The following is a 19,654-nucleotide window of genomic DNA, read 5'->3' on the forward strand; positions in this document are numbered from 1 at the left end:
TCCTCACCCTGGACTGTTGCCTCCACGAGGGCAGGACCTGATCTGCCTTGTTCCCCGCTGTGTCCCCAGGCCCACAACAGGGCCCAGCACACAGTAGGTGCTCAGTTAAAGCTTGCTGGATGAGCATCTCCAACACTGAGCCTTACCTTGAACCTCCCTCTCTCCCTTTCCAGGGTTCACTTAGGGAACAAGGCTGGGTTCAAATTCTGGCTGGTAAGAAAATTTATCTGAAAACTTAGAAATAAGAAGATGACCAGGTATCCTTCCGACGTCACAGAACAGGACTGTCTAACAGGCCCACCTCAGGCTCGCCGCACTCCCTGAGGGAAGGAGGCTCTCGTGGACTTACACTGTGACGTTACAGGAAGACGGCTGAGTTGCAGATGATTTCTGCCCAGTAGAGGAGATAACCTAAAGCTTGTATTTTATTGCCCCGTGGGACATTAACCAGTTTTGTCTCTAACTGTGCCCTTTCATTCTGGCCTTCTCTCTTTCGCTGACTATATACACACCAAGCTCTCGTCCCTCTCCTTGAACATCTTTGCCACCCTCCTGGGTCCCTCATTAATGCCTTAAATAAATCTTTGATCTGTGATCACTAAGTCTTTGTATGAGAGTCATGCTTTGACCTTTTGAAAATTATATTTTGACCTGACCTTGGCGCCTCCAGGCTGTGTGACCCGAGGCAAGTGACACCTATCTGTCTGGCCCTTGGTTTCCTTATCTGTAAAATGGGGATATAACAGGACCCGCCTTCCAGGGCCGCTTTGAAGAGTAAACGAAATAATGAAGATACAGTGATTTGCTCAGCACCTGCCATATACCTACTGCTCAATAAATAGGATCATCTGACAATTTCTGAGAGCTTACTGTGTGTCCAGGAACTATTCTAAGTGCTTTACAAGTATAGCCTCCCTGAATTCACACATCAACCCTACGGGGTTGTGGAAATTAATAAAAGAAACCTTAACTAAACTGGAGTGGGGAAGGCCTGTAGGGGGAGCTCTCACGCCATATCACACATGGTCAACTACACCAAACAGGAAGAGACAGATGCTTGCATCTAGGACAGGAAGTAAAACTGTTTTACTGCGGAAGGAAGATTTCTCTCCCCACCTGGCAACAGCCCAGCCAATGAAAAACACCACAGCTCAGCCAATGAGAAACACCACAGCTCAGCCAATGAGAAACGCCACAGCTCAGCCAATGAGAAACGCCACAGCTCAGCCAATGAGAAACACCACAGCTCAGCCAATGAGAAATGCAGCAGCTCAGCCAATGAGAAGCTGTCTCCACCCTGAGCTGTTACTTTCCCCCAATGGACTTTTCTTTAGAACAGCCCCTCCCCACTCCCCCTTTTCTCTATAAAAGCAGCTCCCCCCCTTTGTTCTCTGGATTTGCCTGTGGTTTGCCATAGCACGCACATCCCAAATTGCAATTCTTTTGGCTATTCCTGAATAAACTCATTTTGAGATACAATAACAGGCCAATTTGCTTTTCAAGTTACATGGTAGATACCATTATTATTCCCAGTTTACATAAAGAGTAGCTGAGGCACAGAGAGGTTAGGCAATTTGCCTGAGATCACACAGCTACAAGTGGTGGAACTAAGATTTGAGCCCAGGCAGAATAGCTCTAGAGCTGCATTGTCCAATATGGCAGCCACTAGCCTTATGTGGCTATTTAAATTTAAAGTAACTGAAATAAAAGTAAAAATCCACTTCCACCTTTTGAGTACTTGCCACCTTTCGAGTGCCCAGTAGCCAAGTGGATAGCGCAATTACAGAACATCTCCATCACTGAAGAAAGTCCTACTGGATAGCGCTGCCTAGAACTCCTGCTGTCAGCCGCCAAACTCTACTTTTGGTGTCACTTTTATTTTTATAATACGTAAAGTGCTTAGTACAGTGACCTCTAGGTAGCACGATTCCACTTGGGGCAGACCCTAGCTGTCCCCTCATATCCATTCTTCCCTTGTCCCACTGTGACAGGCCCATGGCTGCCAGCTGGAAACTACATTTCCCAGCCTCCCTTGCAGCTAGCTGTGGTCATGTGATTAAGTTACGGCCAATGGAATGCAAGCAAAGTGACGTATGCAAATTCTGTCCAGTCCTCCCCTTTCCCCTTCCTGAGCTGGAGCACAGATGTGTCCACAACCCAGGTTTGACTCGCAAGATGAAGTCACCCTTCTCAGGGATGGCGGGATAACAAGACTTGGGTGACCTCCTGGAGCGTGGTGTCCTGCCAGCCTTCACTGCTTACCCTGAGGCTATTTCTTGAGAAGGAGAGAGACACATGTCTTTTATTTAAGCTGATGAATTCCGGGGTCTCTGTTACAGCAGCCTAACCTTTACCCCAATGGAAATTCAAACCTGTCATGGTGCTTTCCCCTGGCGGGGCTGGGGAATTAAAAGTCATTCTTCCCTCTGTTCCCTTTGCTTGTTTGTATTCTCAATAATGAACAGGCATTGGTCGTTGAGTTAAAACACATAATAAAATTAAATGTTAAAAACCCACTTTTCTGCTAATTGTCACAGATGATACTGTCTTGACACAGTTCCACGTAGTCACACTGGGCTCTTCTAACCAGACCACGGATTATTTAAGGCCAGAAGAGAAGCGGGTAGAGAGTGCATGCCGTGGCAGGGTTAGGAGCTACAGGGTCCGGCACGGTTGGGTTCGAGTTTTGGCTCTGAGGGACCTTAGACAATCAGCTTCACCTCCCTGGGCCTCAGTTTCCTCGTGTGTAAAATGGGAACAGTATTAGCACTTCCCTTAAAGGAGAGTCAGGAGGGTTTAGTAAAATATACAGGAGGTTTGGTATATAGTAACCACTCACCAAATACTACCGATTCATGCCTGATCATGTGGGAAAAGCTGGAAGGAACGACAGGGCTGAGGTGGACCAAACAGAAGCCCAGAGAGGGCAGGCATCTCACCCAAGGTCACACAGCAGAGACCACCCCTGCCCTGGCCGCCCCACTCACCTGGGCTCGCTGCAGCTTCTCAGCAGCCTCTGCTCGTGCCCGCTCCCCATCGCCAGCCCGGCCCTGCACCTCCTGCAGCTGGGACTCCAGGCGGCGCCTCTTCTGCTCACCCTCCTGACGCACAGTCTGCAGGCTGTTCAGCTCCCCCCGTAGCTCGGACACCTCAGCCTCCAGGGCCAACCGGGTCTTCTCCCATGCACTTTTGCCCTGGCGAGGGAGAGAGACAAGCAGATTTATGACGCCGCCCCTCTACTAGGCCAGGCACACTCCTGCCTCAGGGCCTTTGCACTGTCTATTCTCCCTGGAACTTCTCACTGTTCCTTAAAGACACAGGCACACTCCTGCCTCAGGGCCTTTGCACTGTCTATTTCCTCTGCCTGGTCCACGCTTCCCCATGTTGCCAGGATGGCTCACCCCTCACCTCCCTCAGTGAGGAAAGAAGCCCAGAGAGACAGGCTGGCCCAGAACCAGCCAGAGGTACCTCCTCCAACCCAGCATCCTGCCCTCCCCTCCCCATGGCACCACAGAGCCCCCCACTCCGTCCTAACTCACCCTCCGGGCCTGCTCCAGCTGCTCCGCCAGCTCTCCTAGCGCCTGGCCGTGGCGCTGCCTCAGCTCCTGTACTGCCACCTCGTGAACGCGGGTCTCCTCTTCCAGAGCCTTCTTCAGCTCCGTCACCTCCTGTTCCCTCTTGGACCTTTTATTGAGGATGGGGAACAGAATTTCAGAATAGAGGAAGGCAGGAACTTTGGGGGAGCCCACAATAGCTAGTGTCTCTCCAAGGATGGGGACCTCACTCTACAATCCCCAAGGGATCTGGGTGGTGATGCTGTGGGAGGAGGGTGGCTTTAAGGGTGAACTCCTACTCATCTTTCAAAACCCTATTCAAAGGCCCCTTCTCAAAGAAGTCTTCCTGGACTCCCTCCCATAGACATGGAGTAGGGCCCTTCTCTTATCATCCATAATGCCCTTTACTACTCCATTAAAGCATGCTTTGTTCTGGATTGGGTCTGCCTTTCCCAGAGTCTGCCTCCCCCGAGACCAGGAGTTCCTGAGAGCAGTGCCCAGGTCCGACTCATCTCTGTCCCCAGCTTGGCCCAAGCGGGGCGCAGAGCTGGTGCTCAATCATCAACTGTTGAATGACTAAACCTTCGTGGAAGATGGAGCGCTCCACCCAGGTCCTCCCTCCCCCGACCCCGCCCCGCACGTGTCCAGCCGCAGGCCTCACCGGAGCTCCTGCTGGGCGTTGGTGGAGTCCAGCGTGTCCTCCAGCTCGCTCCGCAGCGCCTCCAGCTCCTCGCCCAGGTCCCGGCGCTGCTTCTCCGCCTTGGCCCGGGCGGCGCGCTCCGCCTCCAGGTCCTCCTGGGCCTCGGCCAGCCCCGCCTGCGCCTCCCGCAGAGACTTGAGCAGCTGAGCCCGGGCCCCGCCCTCGTCCTCCGCCCTGGGGGTGGACGAGGACCACGGAGTTGGTGGGGGGCAGGCGGGGGGAGGGATGATTTCTGGGGACGGAGAGGCCTGACGTGGACTTTGGGGGCGGCCAGTCCTGGGTTCGAATCCCAGCTCTGCCCTGGGGCACGTGCCTCCAGGACTCAGAGCCTCAGTTTCCTTAGCTGTAAGATGGGAATGACACCAACAGTAGTCACAGAGACACTCACTAAGCTTCTGCCACACGCAAGCCCTTTACTCTATCATCTCATTTAAAGCTCACACCAAATGAGGAAACTGAGGCATAGAGCAGGAAAGCACTTGCCCTGGTCGTGTGGCCAGTGAGTGGCAGAGCTGTCCCCAGAGTCCCTCCTTACAGCCCCCACGGGACACGGCCTCTTGTAAAGAGAAGCTGAATTGAGGGCAGCGTGGGCTGGAGGTTAAACGGCTCAGGGAGCCATGCAGACTGAGATTTGTAGCCCCTGCTCAGCCACCTGTCCTGGCAGGTGACAAGCTCTCCGAACTACAGGCTCCTAGTCTGCGAGAGGACACGAACGCCCCCCGTCACAGGGTTGCCGTGAGGATGGCAATAAAAATAGTCATAAGAGCATAAAAGGCTACGTGTTGTATGAGTCCACGTATATGAAATATCAAGAACAGGCAAATCCTGGGCCCGGCCTGGTGGCATAGCGGTTAAGTTCATGTGCTCCGATTCAGCGGCCCGGGGTTCGTGTGTTCGGATCCCGGGCGTGGACCTACACGCTGCTCATCAAGCCATGCTGAGGCAGCATCCCATATATAAAATAGAGGAAGATGGGCACAGATGTTAACTCAGGGCCAATCTTTCTCAGCAAAAAAAAAAAAAAAAAGAACAGACAAATCCTATGTGGACAGAAAGCAGATTGGTGGTGCCAGGGGCTGGGGGTGGGGGAATGCAGAGTGACTGCTCAACGAGTGTGGGTTTTTTTTGAGCTGATGAAAATGTTCTGGAAGTAGACAGAGGCTGTGGTTGCACAACATTGTGAATGTGCCAAATGCCGTTGAATTGTTCACTTGGGTTAATTTTGTTATGGCAATTTCACCTCAATACAAAAAAAAAGGAAAAAAAATAACCACAGCAATAATGAAAAGTAGCAACAGACACACCCAGCCTTTCCCGAGGGCTTTGGGTGCATGAAGCGTTTTATGAGCACTTTCTCATTTAATCCCCACAAAAACCCGAAGAGAGGTGTCTGTAATCCCCCCATTTTACAGATGAGGAAACTGAGCCCTGAGAGGTGAGGTCACCTGGGTGAGGTCACATGACCGGAAGCGGGAGGAGCCAGGGTTCAAATCCAGAAGTCACACTTGCGGGGGCGTGTTCTTACCCACCCCACACACACACCCTTGTCCCATCGATTCTAAGAGGCACATTTTTTCACATTTCAGCATCTCTGAAATCGAGTTGCACCTGTGATCAAGGGCATCTCGGATTGCATGAAGCACAGTGCGTCCAAAGCATCTAAAATACCTGGCGCCATGTCTGGCACACAGTCAGTGCTCAATAATTGCACATGACTGTAAGTATGATGATTCTGATTCCTCAGACAGCCCGACCCCTTATCAAATCACGGCTGACTCTGGGCTGTTCAGTTTGGGGAGGCTGAGGCGGGGAGAAGAAGAAAGAGCGTTTTCTGTTTTGCACCCAGAACTGTGCAAGCGACTAGACCCACAGGGCCTTCTTTCACTGTTCCCTTAACCAGGTGGGCCTGGCATTCTCACTATGCCCATTTTACAGAAGGGGACACCGAGGCTCAGAGCAAGCGGGCACGTGTACGCCTGGCGGGTGGCTGGGCCGGGCTTTGCACCCGGGAGGGCCTCGCGGGGGCGCCCCCCGCGCCGGCAGGCCGTGCACCCGGGCTGCAGGCCCCGCCCCGCCCCGCCCGCGCCCTGCACCTGGCCAGCGCGGCCTGGAGCTCCTCCTCCTTGTGGTCCAGCTGGGCCCGCAGCTCCTCCGCCCGGTGCTGCTGCTCCACCACCTGCTCCTGCAGCTCCGAGCTCTCCACGTCCAGCCGCCGCCTCAGCCTCTCCATCTCCTGGCGGCCCTTCTCCTCCTTCCGCAGGCGGTCTAGGGGCGGGGGCGGGGGCCGTGCGTGGGAGGTTCCAGACCCACACGCCCAGCAGCGCCCGTGGGGACCCACGGGCCCCGGCACTTGCCGGGTGTCCAGCTGAGCTCAGCATCCCCCTCCACACTTCCTCCTCCTTCCAGCTTCCCCCTCTCGGGGGCCGCCCCACTGTCCCGCAGATGGTGGGCCAGACCCCCAGACGCCGTCCTCTGCTCCTCACCCCCAACGACAGCCCTCACTCCTGCTGGCGTTCTCTGCCCCGTCCTCTCCTCCCTGTCCCCACCGCCTCCTCCTGTGCCTTCTCACTCCCTCTTGTTTCTGATTCTGAGTCAAAAGCAAGGGACAGAGAGACACAGAAGTGTCTGAAACAGTTAGTGGGACAGTCAGAGAGAGAGAGACCCAAGACACCGAGGAGAGAGCAAGAGAACAGGATTTAGAAGGACAGAAACAACTTAAGAGCTGGGAAGACGCCCAATTCGTCCCAAGCTTTCTTTCCTGCCCCCATTCAGCAGATGCGACCACTGAGGCCCCACAGCACACGAGGCTCGCCTGAGGTGCCCCCCACCGGAGCACGCACAGGCCCCCATAGCTCCCCCCCTGGGGGCGGGCGCTCACCCTCCATGTCTGCAATCGTGGCCTCGTATTTGAGTCGAAGCTTATTGAGGCTTTTGACCTTCTCCTCCTCCTCCGCCGCCTGGGATGAGAACTCGGACAGACGGTCCTCCAGCAGCTTCCGCTCCTGAGGGTGGTGGGAGGTGGGGGGGGGGGCAGTCAGGAGCAGCCCCCACCCGCCCTCATCTCTGGTGTCATTCTCCTCTGCGTTTCGGCTCGTTCCATCCTTCCCTGACCCTCCTGCTCCCAACCCCTCCCTCCTTCCCCATCCTCTAGGGTCCACTGACCCGCCCCCCCCCCCAGGTCACGCCTGTCAACTGCAGTGGAGATTCCCATCATTCGAAAGACACCACCACTGGTTAACCCATCATCCCGTGACGGACACTGAGGTTGACTCTAATCATTTGCTGTTATAAACAACACCGCAGGGACGTCCTGGCTACCACTGTGCTCAGAGTATGGGTCATGAACCAGCAGCATCAGCATCAAATGGGAACTTGTGGGGAAACGCCGAACCTCGGCTCCACCCCAGACCTGCTGAATCAGAATCTTCATTGGAACAAGCTCCCCTTAGGACCCCAGTGCACGTCAGAGTTTGAGAAGCCCCGGCCTGGAACAGCACTTTTCAAACTGCGAGTGGTTTTGGAAATCAACGCTATGGGTCAGCACTACTCTTAAAAGGAAAGAAACAGAACAGAGTAGAATAGGATAGTTATTGAACCAAAGGAATGTTCTGGAAAACTCCTGTGCATCCTTGAGTTCTCAATTCCGGCATCATTGCTTTGGGGAAGCCTTCCCTGATCACCTCCAGAACAGGTCAGGCCACCCCCTCCATAGCGTTCTCTTTTTTTCTGACAGTTTATAATTAAGCCACGATGTGTGATAATGTTTCTTTCCTGTGGTGACTCATCCCTTTCCCCCAGCCCCCTGTGAGGACATAAATGGTTTTCTAGTTAGTTCAGCGCTGTAGCCCCTGTGCCCAGCCGGGTCCTGGCTGTGGCAGGTTAAAGGTGGCAGCAGATTCTCCGCCATGTCCCCACCCATGGGCAGAGTCTAATTCTCCACCCCTTGAATCCGGGCTGAGCCTGCGACTGCTTTCAGCTCAATGGCCTGCAAACCACAGCCTGCAGGCCAAATCCGGCCCCCGGCTTGCTTTTATAAATAAAGTTTTATTGGGACACAGCCACGCCCATTTGATGATGTACTGTCTGTGGCTGCTCTCTCGCCACAACCACAGAATTGAGTGGTTGTGACAGACACAGGGTGGCTCGCAGGAGCCCCGAGACACCAGACACCCAGCTCCAGCCACCACGTCACCACGACGGCCTGAGACAGCCCCAGGCGAGACAGCGGAGGAACCGTGCAGCCAACCCACAGAATGATGGGATACAATGACACGGTGGTTGCTTTCAGCCACGCGGCTTGGGGGTGTCCTACGCTCCAGCAATAGGTAATGACACCCAGTAGTTGCTCAATAAAACCTGCTTAAGTGAAGACGTGATGGAGAGGCAAGAAGAGAGAAAGGGTTAAAGGGAGACACAGCCAAGATGAGGGTGACAAAGACCCTAGAGGTGGGGCTACCTGGGGCAGATGCAGAGAGGGACCCACACGCCCCCCGACGCCCCCACTCCCCCCGCCCTTGGGGGCTCGCAGGCCACCGACCTTGCTCAGCTTGGCGTTCTGATCTTCCAAGAGGAGCAGGTCTTCCTCAAATTTCTTCAGCTTTGCCTCGATCGTCACCCTCTCCAGCTGCAGCTTCTGCCGTGCCCCCTCCTCAGCCTCTAGGTGGGTCTCCAGCTCCTGAGGGCAGGAGGGTGGGGTGAGGCCCGGGGCTGGGGGCTGGGGTGTGATGGGAAGGATGGGGGTGCAGTCCACGGATCCCCCGGGCTTGTGGCGCAGACAGGTCCACACTCTGGGTGAGGCTGGGAAGGACCAAACCCTGACTGGCCTTCCCATGTCCTTCATTAGCTCACCCAGCATTTATTCAGTGTCTAATACGTGTCAGGCCCTGTTTTAGGCACCAGGGACAGATAAAGATCTTTGTCCTTGTGGAAATGACATTCTTGGGTGTATGTGAAGATTACAAACAATAAACATAATAAATAAACATATGGAGGTGGGCACTGTCTGCTACGGAGGTGACTGGGCACACGTGGCAACTTGCGGTGTCAGACGGGAAATTAAGATTCAATATTGTGCAACAACATGGATGGACCTCGAGGGCATAATGCTAAGTGAAATACGTCAGACAGAGACAGATAAACCGTATGCTCTCACTTATATGTGGAATCTAAAAAGCGAAAACAAAAAACAGAAAAACAAAAAAACCTGAGCTCACAGGTACAGAGAACAGACTGGTGGTTGCCAGAGGCAGGGAGCAGGCCAAATGGGTGAAGGGAGTCAAAAGGTATAAATTTCCAGTTACAAAATAAATAAGTTCTGGGGATGTAAGGTACAGCATGGTGACTACAGTTAATAATGCTGTGTTGCATATTTGAAAGTTGCACAGAGAGTAGATCCTAAAAGTTTTCATCACAAGAAAACATTTTTTTTGTAACTGTGTGTGATGACGGATGTTAACTAGTCTTATAGTGGTGATTGCTTCACAATGTATACAAATATCGAATCATTGTGTTGTACGTAACAAACTAACATAACGTTATATGTCAATTATGCCTCAATTTAAAAAAAGACTCAATATTATGTGCTGCCGTGATGTCTGGTAAAATTGGGCAGACCTATAAAGTTCTAACCACGAGTCCTCCTACCCGTTCTGCTCCCACAGATAAGGACCCCTCGCCAGTAACCCTCCTTATCGCGGGGACCAGGCACAGTGATAACAGCCTGCTTATCCCTGTTTGGTGGACCTCAGTTGCCTGCCAGCCCTCGGAATTATTCAAACAAAACAATTACATCTCCCTGCAGGAACCAGGCGTCACCCCACCCTCTTCTTACTACAACGTCTCCTCCCACAGCCACAGCTTGATCACGCTATTCCTGAATGCAACGCCCGTGTGCCTCTCTGTGGCTGATGTCTGCTTCCCTCAGGCTGTGGGTATTTGTGACTAATAAACTGCTGTCTATCTCTTCTGTGAAAGGTCAGGTGTGGTGTGTTAGACCATCTCCATAACTGTCAGGTAGGATCCCTCCCTCACTGACAGAGTGAAGAGGAGGTGATTAAAATGCTACTGAGCTCTTGAAATGTGCCCAGTGTGACTGAGGAACTGAATTTTCAATTTAATTTAATTTAATTTAAATTTAAAACCAGACATTCAGTTAATCACTGAAAAACTTTTAAGTATGTTTGGAACAACTTGGGTATGTAAATCTATTTTTTCAACTGAAGATGTTATAAAATATAAATGTAGATGAAGTATTGTCAATGAAAATTACGCATCTAAATGGAGATGTGCTATAAGTATAAAATACATACTGAATTTTGAAGGGGAACTCCGGGAGGGCAGCCTGCCTGCAAATGCAGCAGCACAGAGGCAAATGGAGCCAGGAGAGAGGCAGGGTACTGAAGATATCACTTGAGCACCTGGATCCAGCCATGCCTGAAGCTTATCCATTCTGGAGTCTCCCATTATTTGAAACAAAAGAAGTATTCTTTTTCCTTAAGCCACTTTGAGCTGAGTTTTTCACAAATTCATGGCCAAAAGAGACATGGTGTGCAAAAGCAAAGGTGGGCAGGGTAGACAGAAGGGTTGGGGGAAAGTGGCCTCAGGCACGTGGGGGCCAGACCTGTATATGCTGCTGCAGCCTCTTCTTCTCACTTTGCAGCTGGCGGCTGCACTCCTCCTCCTCGCCCACGCGGGCCTCCAGCTCGGACACCACCAGCTCCAGCTCCTGCTTTCGGGCTGCCAGCCGCCCCCGCGTCTCTTCGGCCTCAGCACACAGCTCTGCTTCTGCTCGCAGCTGCTCTGCCAGGCGGGTGCGCTCCTCTTCCAGCTGGGGACGGGGTGGGAGGTCAGCGGTCAGTAGGTGGTGCTCCCAGGACAGCCCTCAGGGAGCACCAGGGCCCTCCTGTCCCAGGATTTGCTTTGCCTTTTGAGGGATGGGGGACAGCGGGGACACAGTCCCCCAACCCAGTCCTCCCCCAGGTCCCCATCTCAGGATGACCCTACATCCCCTTAGTCACAGAGTCAGACCCCAGGGTGCCACCCTCTCCCTCACCTCCCCACAGCCCATCAGGCCCCAGCCCGGTCCCTCCTGCCCCCTGACTCTCTCTGCCCTGCCCCTCCTCTCTGTCCCCATAGCCCCGACAGGCTCAGTCCTCCTCCTCTCCCAATGGACTCTCTCCCCAGTCTCCTGGCCTCCAGCCTCTCCCTCTGCACTCGAGCCTCCAAATAGCCCCAGAGAGGCCTTTCTACCATCTCACATTTCATTTAATACTCCTACGCCTAGAAATTTAACCAAAGGAAATATTTCAGTAAAATCAGCAAACAGAAAAATACTCAAGAAGGGATTTGCTTCTGCATCTTTTTAAGAAACCAGAAATACTGGAAACAACGAAAAGCCCACCGCCTGCGTACCACAGCCCCGCCACACAGCCCGGCCCCTGCTCTACCCCAGATCCTGGAGCCCAGCCCCCTGAGCACCTGGGCTCCGCAGGAACCAGGCCGCCCCCACGCCCCCCGGCCCCACGTCAATACCCTACCTACCCGCCCCCAGCCCTGCTCCCTGCATATTAAGGCTGAACCACACCACACACTTCCGGCTTGGAAGCCCCGCCCCTCATCACCTGGCTCCACCCACAGCTCCGCCCCATGGCTCCCGCCCTCTCCCAACCTGGCTCCACCCACAGCCCCGCCCCACCATGACCCCGCCCCTCGCAGCCCGACTCCACCCACAGCCCGCCCCACCCCATGGCCACGCCCCTTGCATCCTGGCCCCACCCACAGCCCCGCCCCACCACATGGCCCTACCTCTCACAATCCGACTCCACCCACAGCCTGCCCCCATGGCCCCGCCCACAGCCCCGCCGCACCCGGGGCCCCGCCCCTTACCTGCGCCACACGGCCCTGGAGCTCGCCCACCTCGCGGGCGCTCTGTTGCTGCAGCTCCTGCACTTTCTGCAGCTCCTGAACCCGCGCCTGCAGCACCTCGTCCTGCCGCGTCACCTGCAGCAGGGGCTTCACCTGGAGGGAGGTGAGGGGTGGTGGAATGGCTGGCTCCCACGGCGGGAGGCTGCTCGGCCTGCGAGCTAAGAGCTCACACTCTGAGTAGGGCCGATTGGGGGTTCCAATGCCAGCTCCTCCGCCTACCAGCTGCGTGCCCTCGGGTGAGCACGTTAGGGTCCAGCTATAGAACGGGGATGATTACAGCCCCGCTTCACGGGGTTTCTGGAATGAGTGCATGAGCTAACATTGCTGTTCTGTAACAGTGTTTCTTACACCAAGGTCCAGAGTGAGACATGCACGCCAGGCTGTGTAATTCAGGTTGGAGTGACAGGCACCATGCACACCTGAAGCTGTCCTGTATCTCTTATCCATGCTGGTTTGACTCAGATTTCTTGGTGACTTGCTACCTAAAGAATCCTGGCTCACAAAGGTTGAGCTGATTGGTCCCATTTTACAGATGCAGAAAACTGAGGCCCAAATGAAGGAAGTCACTTGCTGCAAGCACACCTGGCCCCAAGGTCCTGTCTCCTCGCCGCTCGGGCTGCCCCCCCAGCTGCCCTCACCTTGGTGAAGAGCCGCCACCACTGCCAGTGCCTCAGCTTGAGGTAAGCTGCACAGTTCCGCTGCATGACCCTCAGGGCGCTCTGCTGCTGCTGCCGCTTCTGGAAGGCCCTGGGTGGGGGCGGGAGAGTGGGAGAGTGGAGGCTCCACCCCTCCAGACCTGTTCCCTTAGCAAGAGAGCGAAGCTCCCTTCAGTTGCTCAGCTGTTATTAAATGCCTACTATGCGCAAGCACCGTTCTATTATTGGTAGATCTCAGTGTGTACAGTCCATCGGTCCCCCTGCCCTTGACTCTCTCTGCCGTCCTCCTCTCTGTCCACACAGCCCCAGTTCAGGCCTCATCTTCCCCCTCCTGGACCCTCACCCCAGCCTCCTCCTGGGCCTCCCAGTGTCCAATCCATCCCTGACATACACCCAGAGCTCACCCACCCCTCCCCTGCTCACAGCCCTCCCAGGGCTCCCCAGCACCCCTAGACAAGGTCTCCGCCCCTCAGCCTGGCATTTGGGGGGTCCTTTATCCTCTGATCCTTCCTCTGGGCCAGTTCCAAGGGGGAAGGGGACTCTCCCGCAGACTTCCTGTGTTCCTGAGACGTGCCAGGCTCACACCACCGGGCCTTTGCACAAGCTGTCACTCCTGCCTGGAACACCTTTCCCATCCTCCTTCATCTACCTGGTTGTCAAGTGTGACCTGGGGCATCCTGGCCTGCAGCAAGGCCTCTCACTGCACTTGTACGACCCCCATCAGAGCACATCTCACCCTGAACTGGGACACTTCGTGCTGGTGTATGTCTCCCCCTCCAGACTGGAGTCCCTGGGGATGGGCCAGTAGGGTGAGCACCTCAACCTGGTTTGCCCAGGGCTTTCTCTGTGTTACCACTGAAAATCATGCATCCTGGGAAACCTCCAGTCCCAGGCAAACCGGAATGTTGGTCACCCTATGGCTGGCTGGGTCTAGCTCTCCTCTGTGTCCCCAGCATCCCTCAGCACAGGGCCTGGCCCACAGGGGCTCAGGGACTGTAGAGCCAAGAAGCCTGGGAATCTAGTGGCTGCGTGCCTTTGCTTCTCAGCCCTTCCGCCATCTTGGAGGCCCTGACATCTGGGGCCATCTGGAGAACCCCTCCCTGACCCAGCCTCTGGGGCCATCTGGTGAACCCCTCGCTGGCTCAGCCTCTGGGACCATCTGGTCAACCCCTCCTTGACCCAGCCTCTGGGGCCATCTGGTCAACCCCTCCTTGACCCAGCCTCTGGGGCCAATCTGCTCAACCCCTCCCTGACCCAGCCTCTGGGACCATCTGGTCAACCCCTCCCTGACCCAGCCTATGGGGCCATCTGGTCAATCCTCCCTGACCCAGCCTCTGGGGCCATCTGGTCAACCCTACCTGACCCAGCCTCTGGGGCCAATCTGCTCAACCCTCCCTGACCCAGCCTCTGGGGCCATCTGGTGAACCCCTCCATGACCCAGCCTCTGGGCCCATCTGCTCAGCCCTCCTTGACCCAGGCTCTGGGACCATCTGGTCAACCCCTCCCTGACCCAGCCTCTGGGGCCATCTGGTTAACCCTCCCTGACCCAGCCTCTGGGGCCATCTGCTCAACCCTCCTTGACCCAGCCTCTGGGGCCATCTTGTTAACCCTCCCTGACCCAGCCTCTGGGACCATCTGGTCAACCTCTCCTTGACCCAGCCTCTGGGGCCATCTGCTCAACCCTCCTTGACCCAGCCTCTGGGACCATCTGGTCAACCCCTCCCTGACCCAGCCTCTGGGGCCATCTGGTTAACCCTCCCTGACCCAGCCTCTGGGGCCATCTGCTCAACCCCTCCCTGACCCAGCCTCTGGGGCCATCTGGTGAACCCCTCCTTGACCCAGCCTCTGGGGCCATCAGCTCAACCCTCCGTGACCCAGCCTCTGGGGCCATCTGCTCAACCCTCCTTGACCCAGGCTCTGGGACCATCTGGTCAACCCCTCCCTGACCCAGCCTCTGGGGCCATCTGGTTAACCCTCCCTGACCCAGCCTCTGGGGCCATCTGCTCAACCCCTCCCTGACCCAGCCTCTGGGGCCATCTGGTGAACCCCTCCTTGACCCAGCCTCTGGGGCCATCAGCTCAACCCTCCGTGACCCAGCCTCTGGAGCCATCAGCTCAACTCTCCATGACCCAGCCTATGGGGCCATCTGGTCAACCCTCCCTGACCCAGCCTCTGGGCCCATCTGGTCAACCCTCCCTGACCCAGCCTCTGGGGCCATCTGGTCAACCCCTCCTTGCCCCAGTCTTGGCCAGCAGGACCCCAGGAGACAGCGTGGTGCCCACCTGCGAGCCAGGTATCCCCGTGCCGCTGCCTGGAAGGACACGATGATGTCTGTGACCTTCAGGTCCCGCTCCTCCTCCAGCTGGGCCAGGACCCCCGCCCTGAAGAAGATCTTGCTCTGTCCCACACGGTAGAGGTTGGGGTCCAGTTCCAGGGCCTGGATCTGCAAGGGGTGGGGGTGGGGTGATGGAGAGGAGGGGCGATGAGGGGGCAGGTCCCAGCCCCATCTTCCACCACCTTCCACATGCACACATGCACACATGCACACCTGCACCTGCTGGGCTCTGCCCCACACTCACCATCTTCTCACAGGCCTGCTTCCCATCCATAAAGCCCTTGGGGATGGCATTGGGCGTCAGGATCTCGTATCTGCAGGGGGCGAGGAGGGGCGGGGGGTGGAGAGTTACAGCAAACTGTCACTGAGCTCCTGCCACCAGCGCACGGGCTCAGTGACAAATAGCAACAACAACAAGATAATAAGAACACAAGAAAAACGAACATTCGAGCACTTCCGAGCGCCACCCACCGGGCTAAGAGCATTAACACCACCACCACCGTCAACATCGACCATACAAGCTCCCACCCCTTGGACTTACCACGTGCTGATTACGAGTGTGTTACACCACCACCGTATTTCATTGAGACAGAAAACAAAGGTGTGTCTCAGAATGGAAATGTGAGAGTAACACCAAATAGAGGCTGATGTTTCTGATACTCATTTGTGTCAGGCCCCGAGATAAGTACTTTACAGCGGTTTCTTTCAAATTTCTGAATGCAACTCAGAATAAAAAATATATTTCATAAACACATATGTGTCTGTCCTCAGAGCCTTTCCCCTGCCATGTCCACTCCCTGGATCTCGACATTTCATAAAAAATGAGGCATATTATATATAAAATACATATACACATACACACATGTCATATACATAATATTTAGGTCATATGTTAATATGCCATATTTTATGACTGGTGATTGAGAAACTTGTGTGTGTTTATGTGTGCGTGTGTATTAGAGTTTCTCAATCACCATGGATCTTGTTAAAATGCAGATCCAAGGGCCGGCCCTGTGGCCTAGTGATTAAATTCGGCATGCTCCACTTGGGCGGCCCAGGTTTGGTTCCCGGGTGCAGACCTACACCACTCCTCAGCCATGCTGTGGCAGTGACCCACATATAAAATAGAAGATTGGCACAGATGTTAGCTCAGGGCCAATCTTCCTCAGCAAAAAAAAAAAAAAAGAAAGAAAAAGAAAATGCAGATCCTTATTCAGTAAGTCTGGGGTGAGGCCTGGACTCTGCATTTCTGATAAGCTGCCAGGTGATGCTGAGTCTGCTGGTCCGGAGACCACACTTTGAGTAGCAAACTCGAGACCTGCACTGTCCAAGACAGCAGCTGCTGGCCACATGGAACTATTGAGCCCTTGAAATGTGGCCTGGGCGATGGAGAAACTGGATTTTTAATTGTATTTAATTTTAACTAAGTGAAATTTAAATTTAAAAACTGAAGCTGCGTCAAATATTTTTCTGTTAAACACACCTTCACTGTTTCGAGAGGACATTTCACTGTGACCATTGGAAATTCAGTGTCAGAACTGAGATGTGCCGTGGGTGTAAGACACACACCACATTTCAAAGACAAGATAGGAAAAAAAGAACGCACGGTATCTCACTACTAATTTTTTGTATTGATCACGTGTTAAAATGATCTAATATCTTGCATGTATAGGGTTGAATAAAATATCTCGTTAACACTAATTTCTCCTGTTTTCTTTTTGCTTTTAAAAATATGGCTACTAGAAAATTTTAAATTGTACACGGGGCTCACGTTCTATTTCTAATGGACGGCGCTGCTAATATACAGCTGTGTGAAGCATAATTTTTGTTATAGTATTTACCATATTAATTGCATCTTATACTTTGATATTTTGTGTTCTGTCCCATTCGACTGCATTTTTAAAGAAATACCGATGCAACACGCTGATTGCAACCTAGCACGCTATGCCCTCTCGCTCAGGGAGCGCCCTGAGTGGGGTCCTGCTCTCCCATATCACAGAGGAGAAGGTGACACTCAGGGACCAGAGGAACTTGCCCAGAGTCCCTGGCTCAGAAATAGAAGTGGGGGATTTGGATGTGGGTATAGTGACTTCCAAACCCGAGCCCCACGCCACCCCTCACCCCACTCACCGCTGCCGGAACTCTTGGAAGAGGATGCGGTTGGGGAAGCCCTGGCGACAGATGCGGATGCCCTCCAGGACGCCGTTACAGCGCAGCTGGTCCAGCACGAGCTTCGGCTCCAGCTTCCCGGCCTGCGGAGAACGGGTCGGAGATGCAGGGTCAGTGGCAGCCACACGGGGGCGCCACGCACGGGGCGGGTTCTGGGGCGGCCACACGGGGGCGCCAGGCACGGGGCGGGTTCTGGGGCGGCCACACGGGGGCGCCAGGCACGGGGCGGGTTCTGGGGCGGCCACACGGGGGCGCCAGGCACGGGGCGGGTTCTGGGGCGGCCACACGGGGGCGCCACGCACGGGGCGGGTTCTGGGGCGGCCACACGGGGGCGCCACGCACGGGACGGGTTCTGGGGCGGCCACACGGGGGCGCCAGGCACGGGGCGGGTTCTGGGGCGGCCACACGGGGGCGCCAGGCACGGGGCGGGTTCTGGGGCGGCCACACGGGGGCGCCACGCACGGGACCACCGCCATCAGGGGAAACCAGGTGGCACGGCCGTTTTGGCAGGTCAAAGATGGTTGTCAATTTCATATGGCTCAACCTATAACTTACTGAGCACCTACTACATGCCAGGCAGAAATGCCTGCCCTGGGGGGGGCTCACAGTCCAGTGGGAGAGACCGACAATAAATGACATCAAGAAATCACTGATAAACGTCGGAAATAAATAGATAAAAAGTGCTAAGGAGAAAAGAGCAGCAGGGAGGGAGGGCTGAATTGCCCCATCCATCATTATTTTTGGTAGCTGACTTGGGTTGCCTTTTCTTTTTTAATTGTTTTTTTTCCCAAAAGTAGTATACAAATGTTAAAAATCTAAACACTACAAAAATTCAAATGATACATTCCAAAAGAGGCATTTTGCCTTGCCCAGGCCCCCAGAACTGTCAACACAATCCCCAGTTTCTTATGGAACCTTCTAGATCAGTTGATCTCAACCCAGGCTACACCCTGGTGTCCCCTGGGAAGCTTAAAAAAAACAAAAACAAAAACAAAAAACACCTGGGCCCCAGCCCAGGGCAGAATCTGAATCTCTGGGGAGTGGGGACTAAAACACGGGAACCACCATTCTGGATCTTTCTCTAGGGCTATCTAAGCATATATATCTTATATTTATGCAGCCATCAAACATTTATTGTATCCACAGTATAACACACACTGTTCTGGGCACTGGGGACCCAGCAGTGAAAACGGAGATAAAAGCCACTGCCCTCAGGTTGTTTATGTCCCAATAAAAGGGATTTTCTGTTTATCTATCACTGTACATGTTCCCTATTCCTTGGTAATAAGGCTTTGTCCACGAGTGGCTAGGACTGATCTCATCCTGGCTCCATGGGTGGTCATGTGACCCAGGCCTGGCCAATCACAGTGACCGGTTCAGGGGCGGGCACAAGACCCATCCTGAGCCAACGAGAGCCAGCCCTGGGACTTTTGCTAGCCTCACTGGGGCAAGAGGCTCTCTCTTTTCCTTAGGGTTGCTGAACTGGGAGAAAGCAAGCCTGGAGCCACTGGTGGCCACCTTGCCACCCTGAGAAGAGAGAGAGTCAGAGTGAAGGCAACACATAGAAAAGCAGAGCCAAGCAAAGGAAAAAGAGTCCTAACACCATGATTTGAGCACCTGGATCCAGCCATACCTGAACCTGATCATGGAATTTTTAATTATGTGAATCTATACATTCTCAGTTTTGCTTAAGCTATCTTAGTTGACTCTCACAATCAAAAGAGTGCCAAGGAAACAACTGAAAACAGCAGGAAATTGGAAATAATACATGGTACAGTCTCACAATAATGCTTTGTTTTCTCCTTTCCTTCTTTCCTTGCTCCACCCCACCCTTTGACAAAAGATTTGGCAGGTTTGCATGGTGAAGCGATCAGTAGGGTCAGGAGATTGATTACATAAAAGGGGACTGAGAAAATAAGTAAATACATATGTTATAGGACCCAGATTTCTCATTGTTGCAAAAAAGAGTTACAAGTTTGTAGAGGGAAAAAGTTAGCATGAACTCTGTGATGTTGGATTGGAACTTGACATACTGGTGAGAACTCAGGGGTTTCAATATATAGTTATAGAAGTAAATATATGTGTAAATATGTATGTACATGTGTATACACGTGTGTGCATGTATGTACCTTTGTGTGTGTACATAGCTCTGTTTACGGAGAGGTCCTGGGAGTGACACCCTAATACCACTGAGCACATCTGTCACCAGATGTTGGGGTCTATGCACCATTCTCCACTAAAAAGAACCAGGGCTCCTTGGAGAAATGGCTGAATCTTTGTGTGCCGTATTTCACCAAACATAAGCCACCGTCAATTG

General features: G+C 53.9%; 1 protein-coding gene across 2 annotated transcripts in view; it reads right to left on the reverse strand.

Annotated features, from left to right (window-relative positions):
* Nucleotides 1-19,654, reverse strand: part of MYH14 (myosin heavy chain 14) — an 85,470-nt gene that overhangs the window by 25,293 nt on the left and 40,523 nt on the right. For both annotated transcript variants that reach the window (XM_004440309.3, XM_014795158.2), the window contains 12 exons: nt 17,299-17,420; nt 15,413-15,482; nt 15,116-15,276; nt 12,816-12,924; nt 12,139-12,270; nt 10,874-11,080; nt 8,792-8,929; nt 7,133-7,256; nt 6,348-6,519; nt 4,216-4,428; nt 3,540-3,684; nt 2,988-3,194 (listed from right to left, as the gene is read on the reverse strand). In XM_004440309.3, the coding sequence (XP_004440366.2) occupies nt 2,988-3,194; nt 3,540-3,684; nt 4,216-4,428; nt 6,348-6,519; nt 7,133-7,256; nt 8,792-8,929; nt 10,874-11,080; nt 12,139-12,270; nt 12,816-12,924; nt 15,116-15,276; nt 15,413-15,482; nt 17,299-17,420 (1,800 nt within the window). The remainder of the gene's footprint in view (nt 1-2,987; nt 3,195-3,539; nt 3,685-4,215; nt 4,429-6,347; nt 6,520-7,132; nt 7,257-8,791; nt 8,930-10,873; nt 11,081-12,138; nt 12,271-12,815; nt 12,925-15,115; nt 15,277-15,412; nt 15,483-17,298; nt 17,421-19,654) is intronic.

The sequence above is a fragment of the Ceratotherium simum genome, chromosome 33, assembly GCF_057802395.1.
Source record: "Ceratotherium simum simum isolate JZ-2026a chromosome 33, ASM5780239v1, whole genome shotgun sequence".
Taxonomy (NCBI): Eukaryota; Metazoa; Chordata; class Mammalia; order Perissodactyla; family Rhinocerotidae; genus Ceratotherium; species Ceratotherium simum.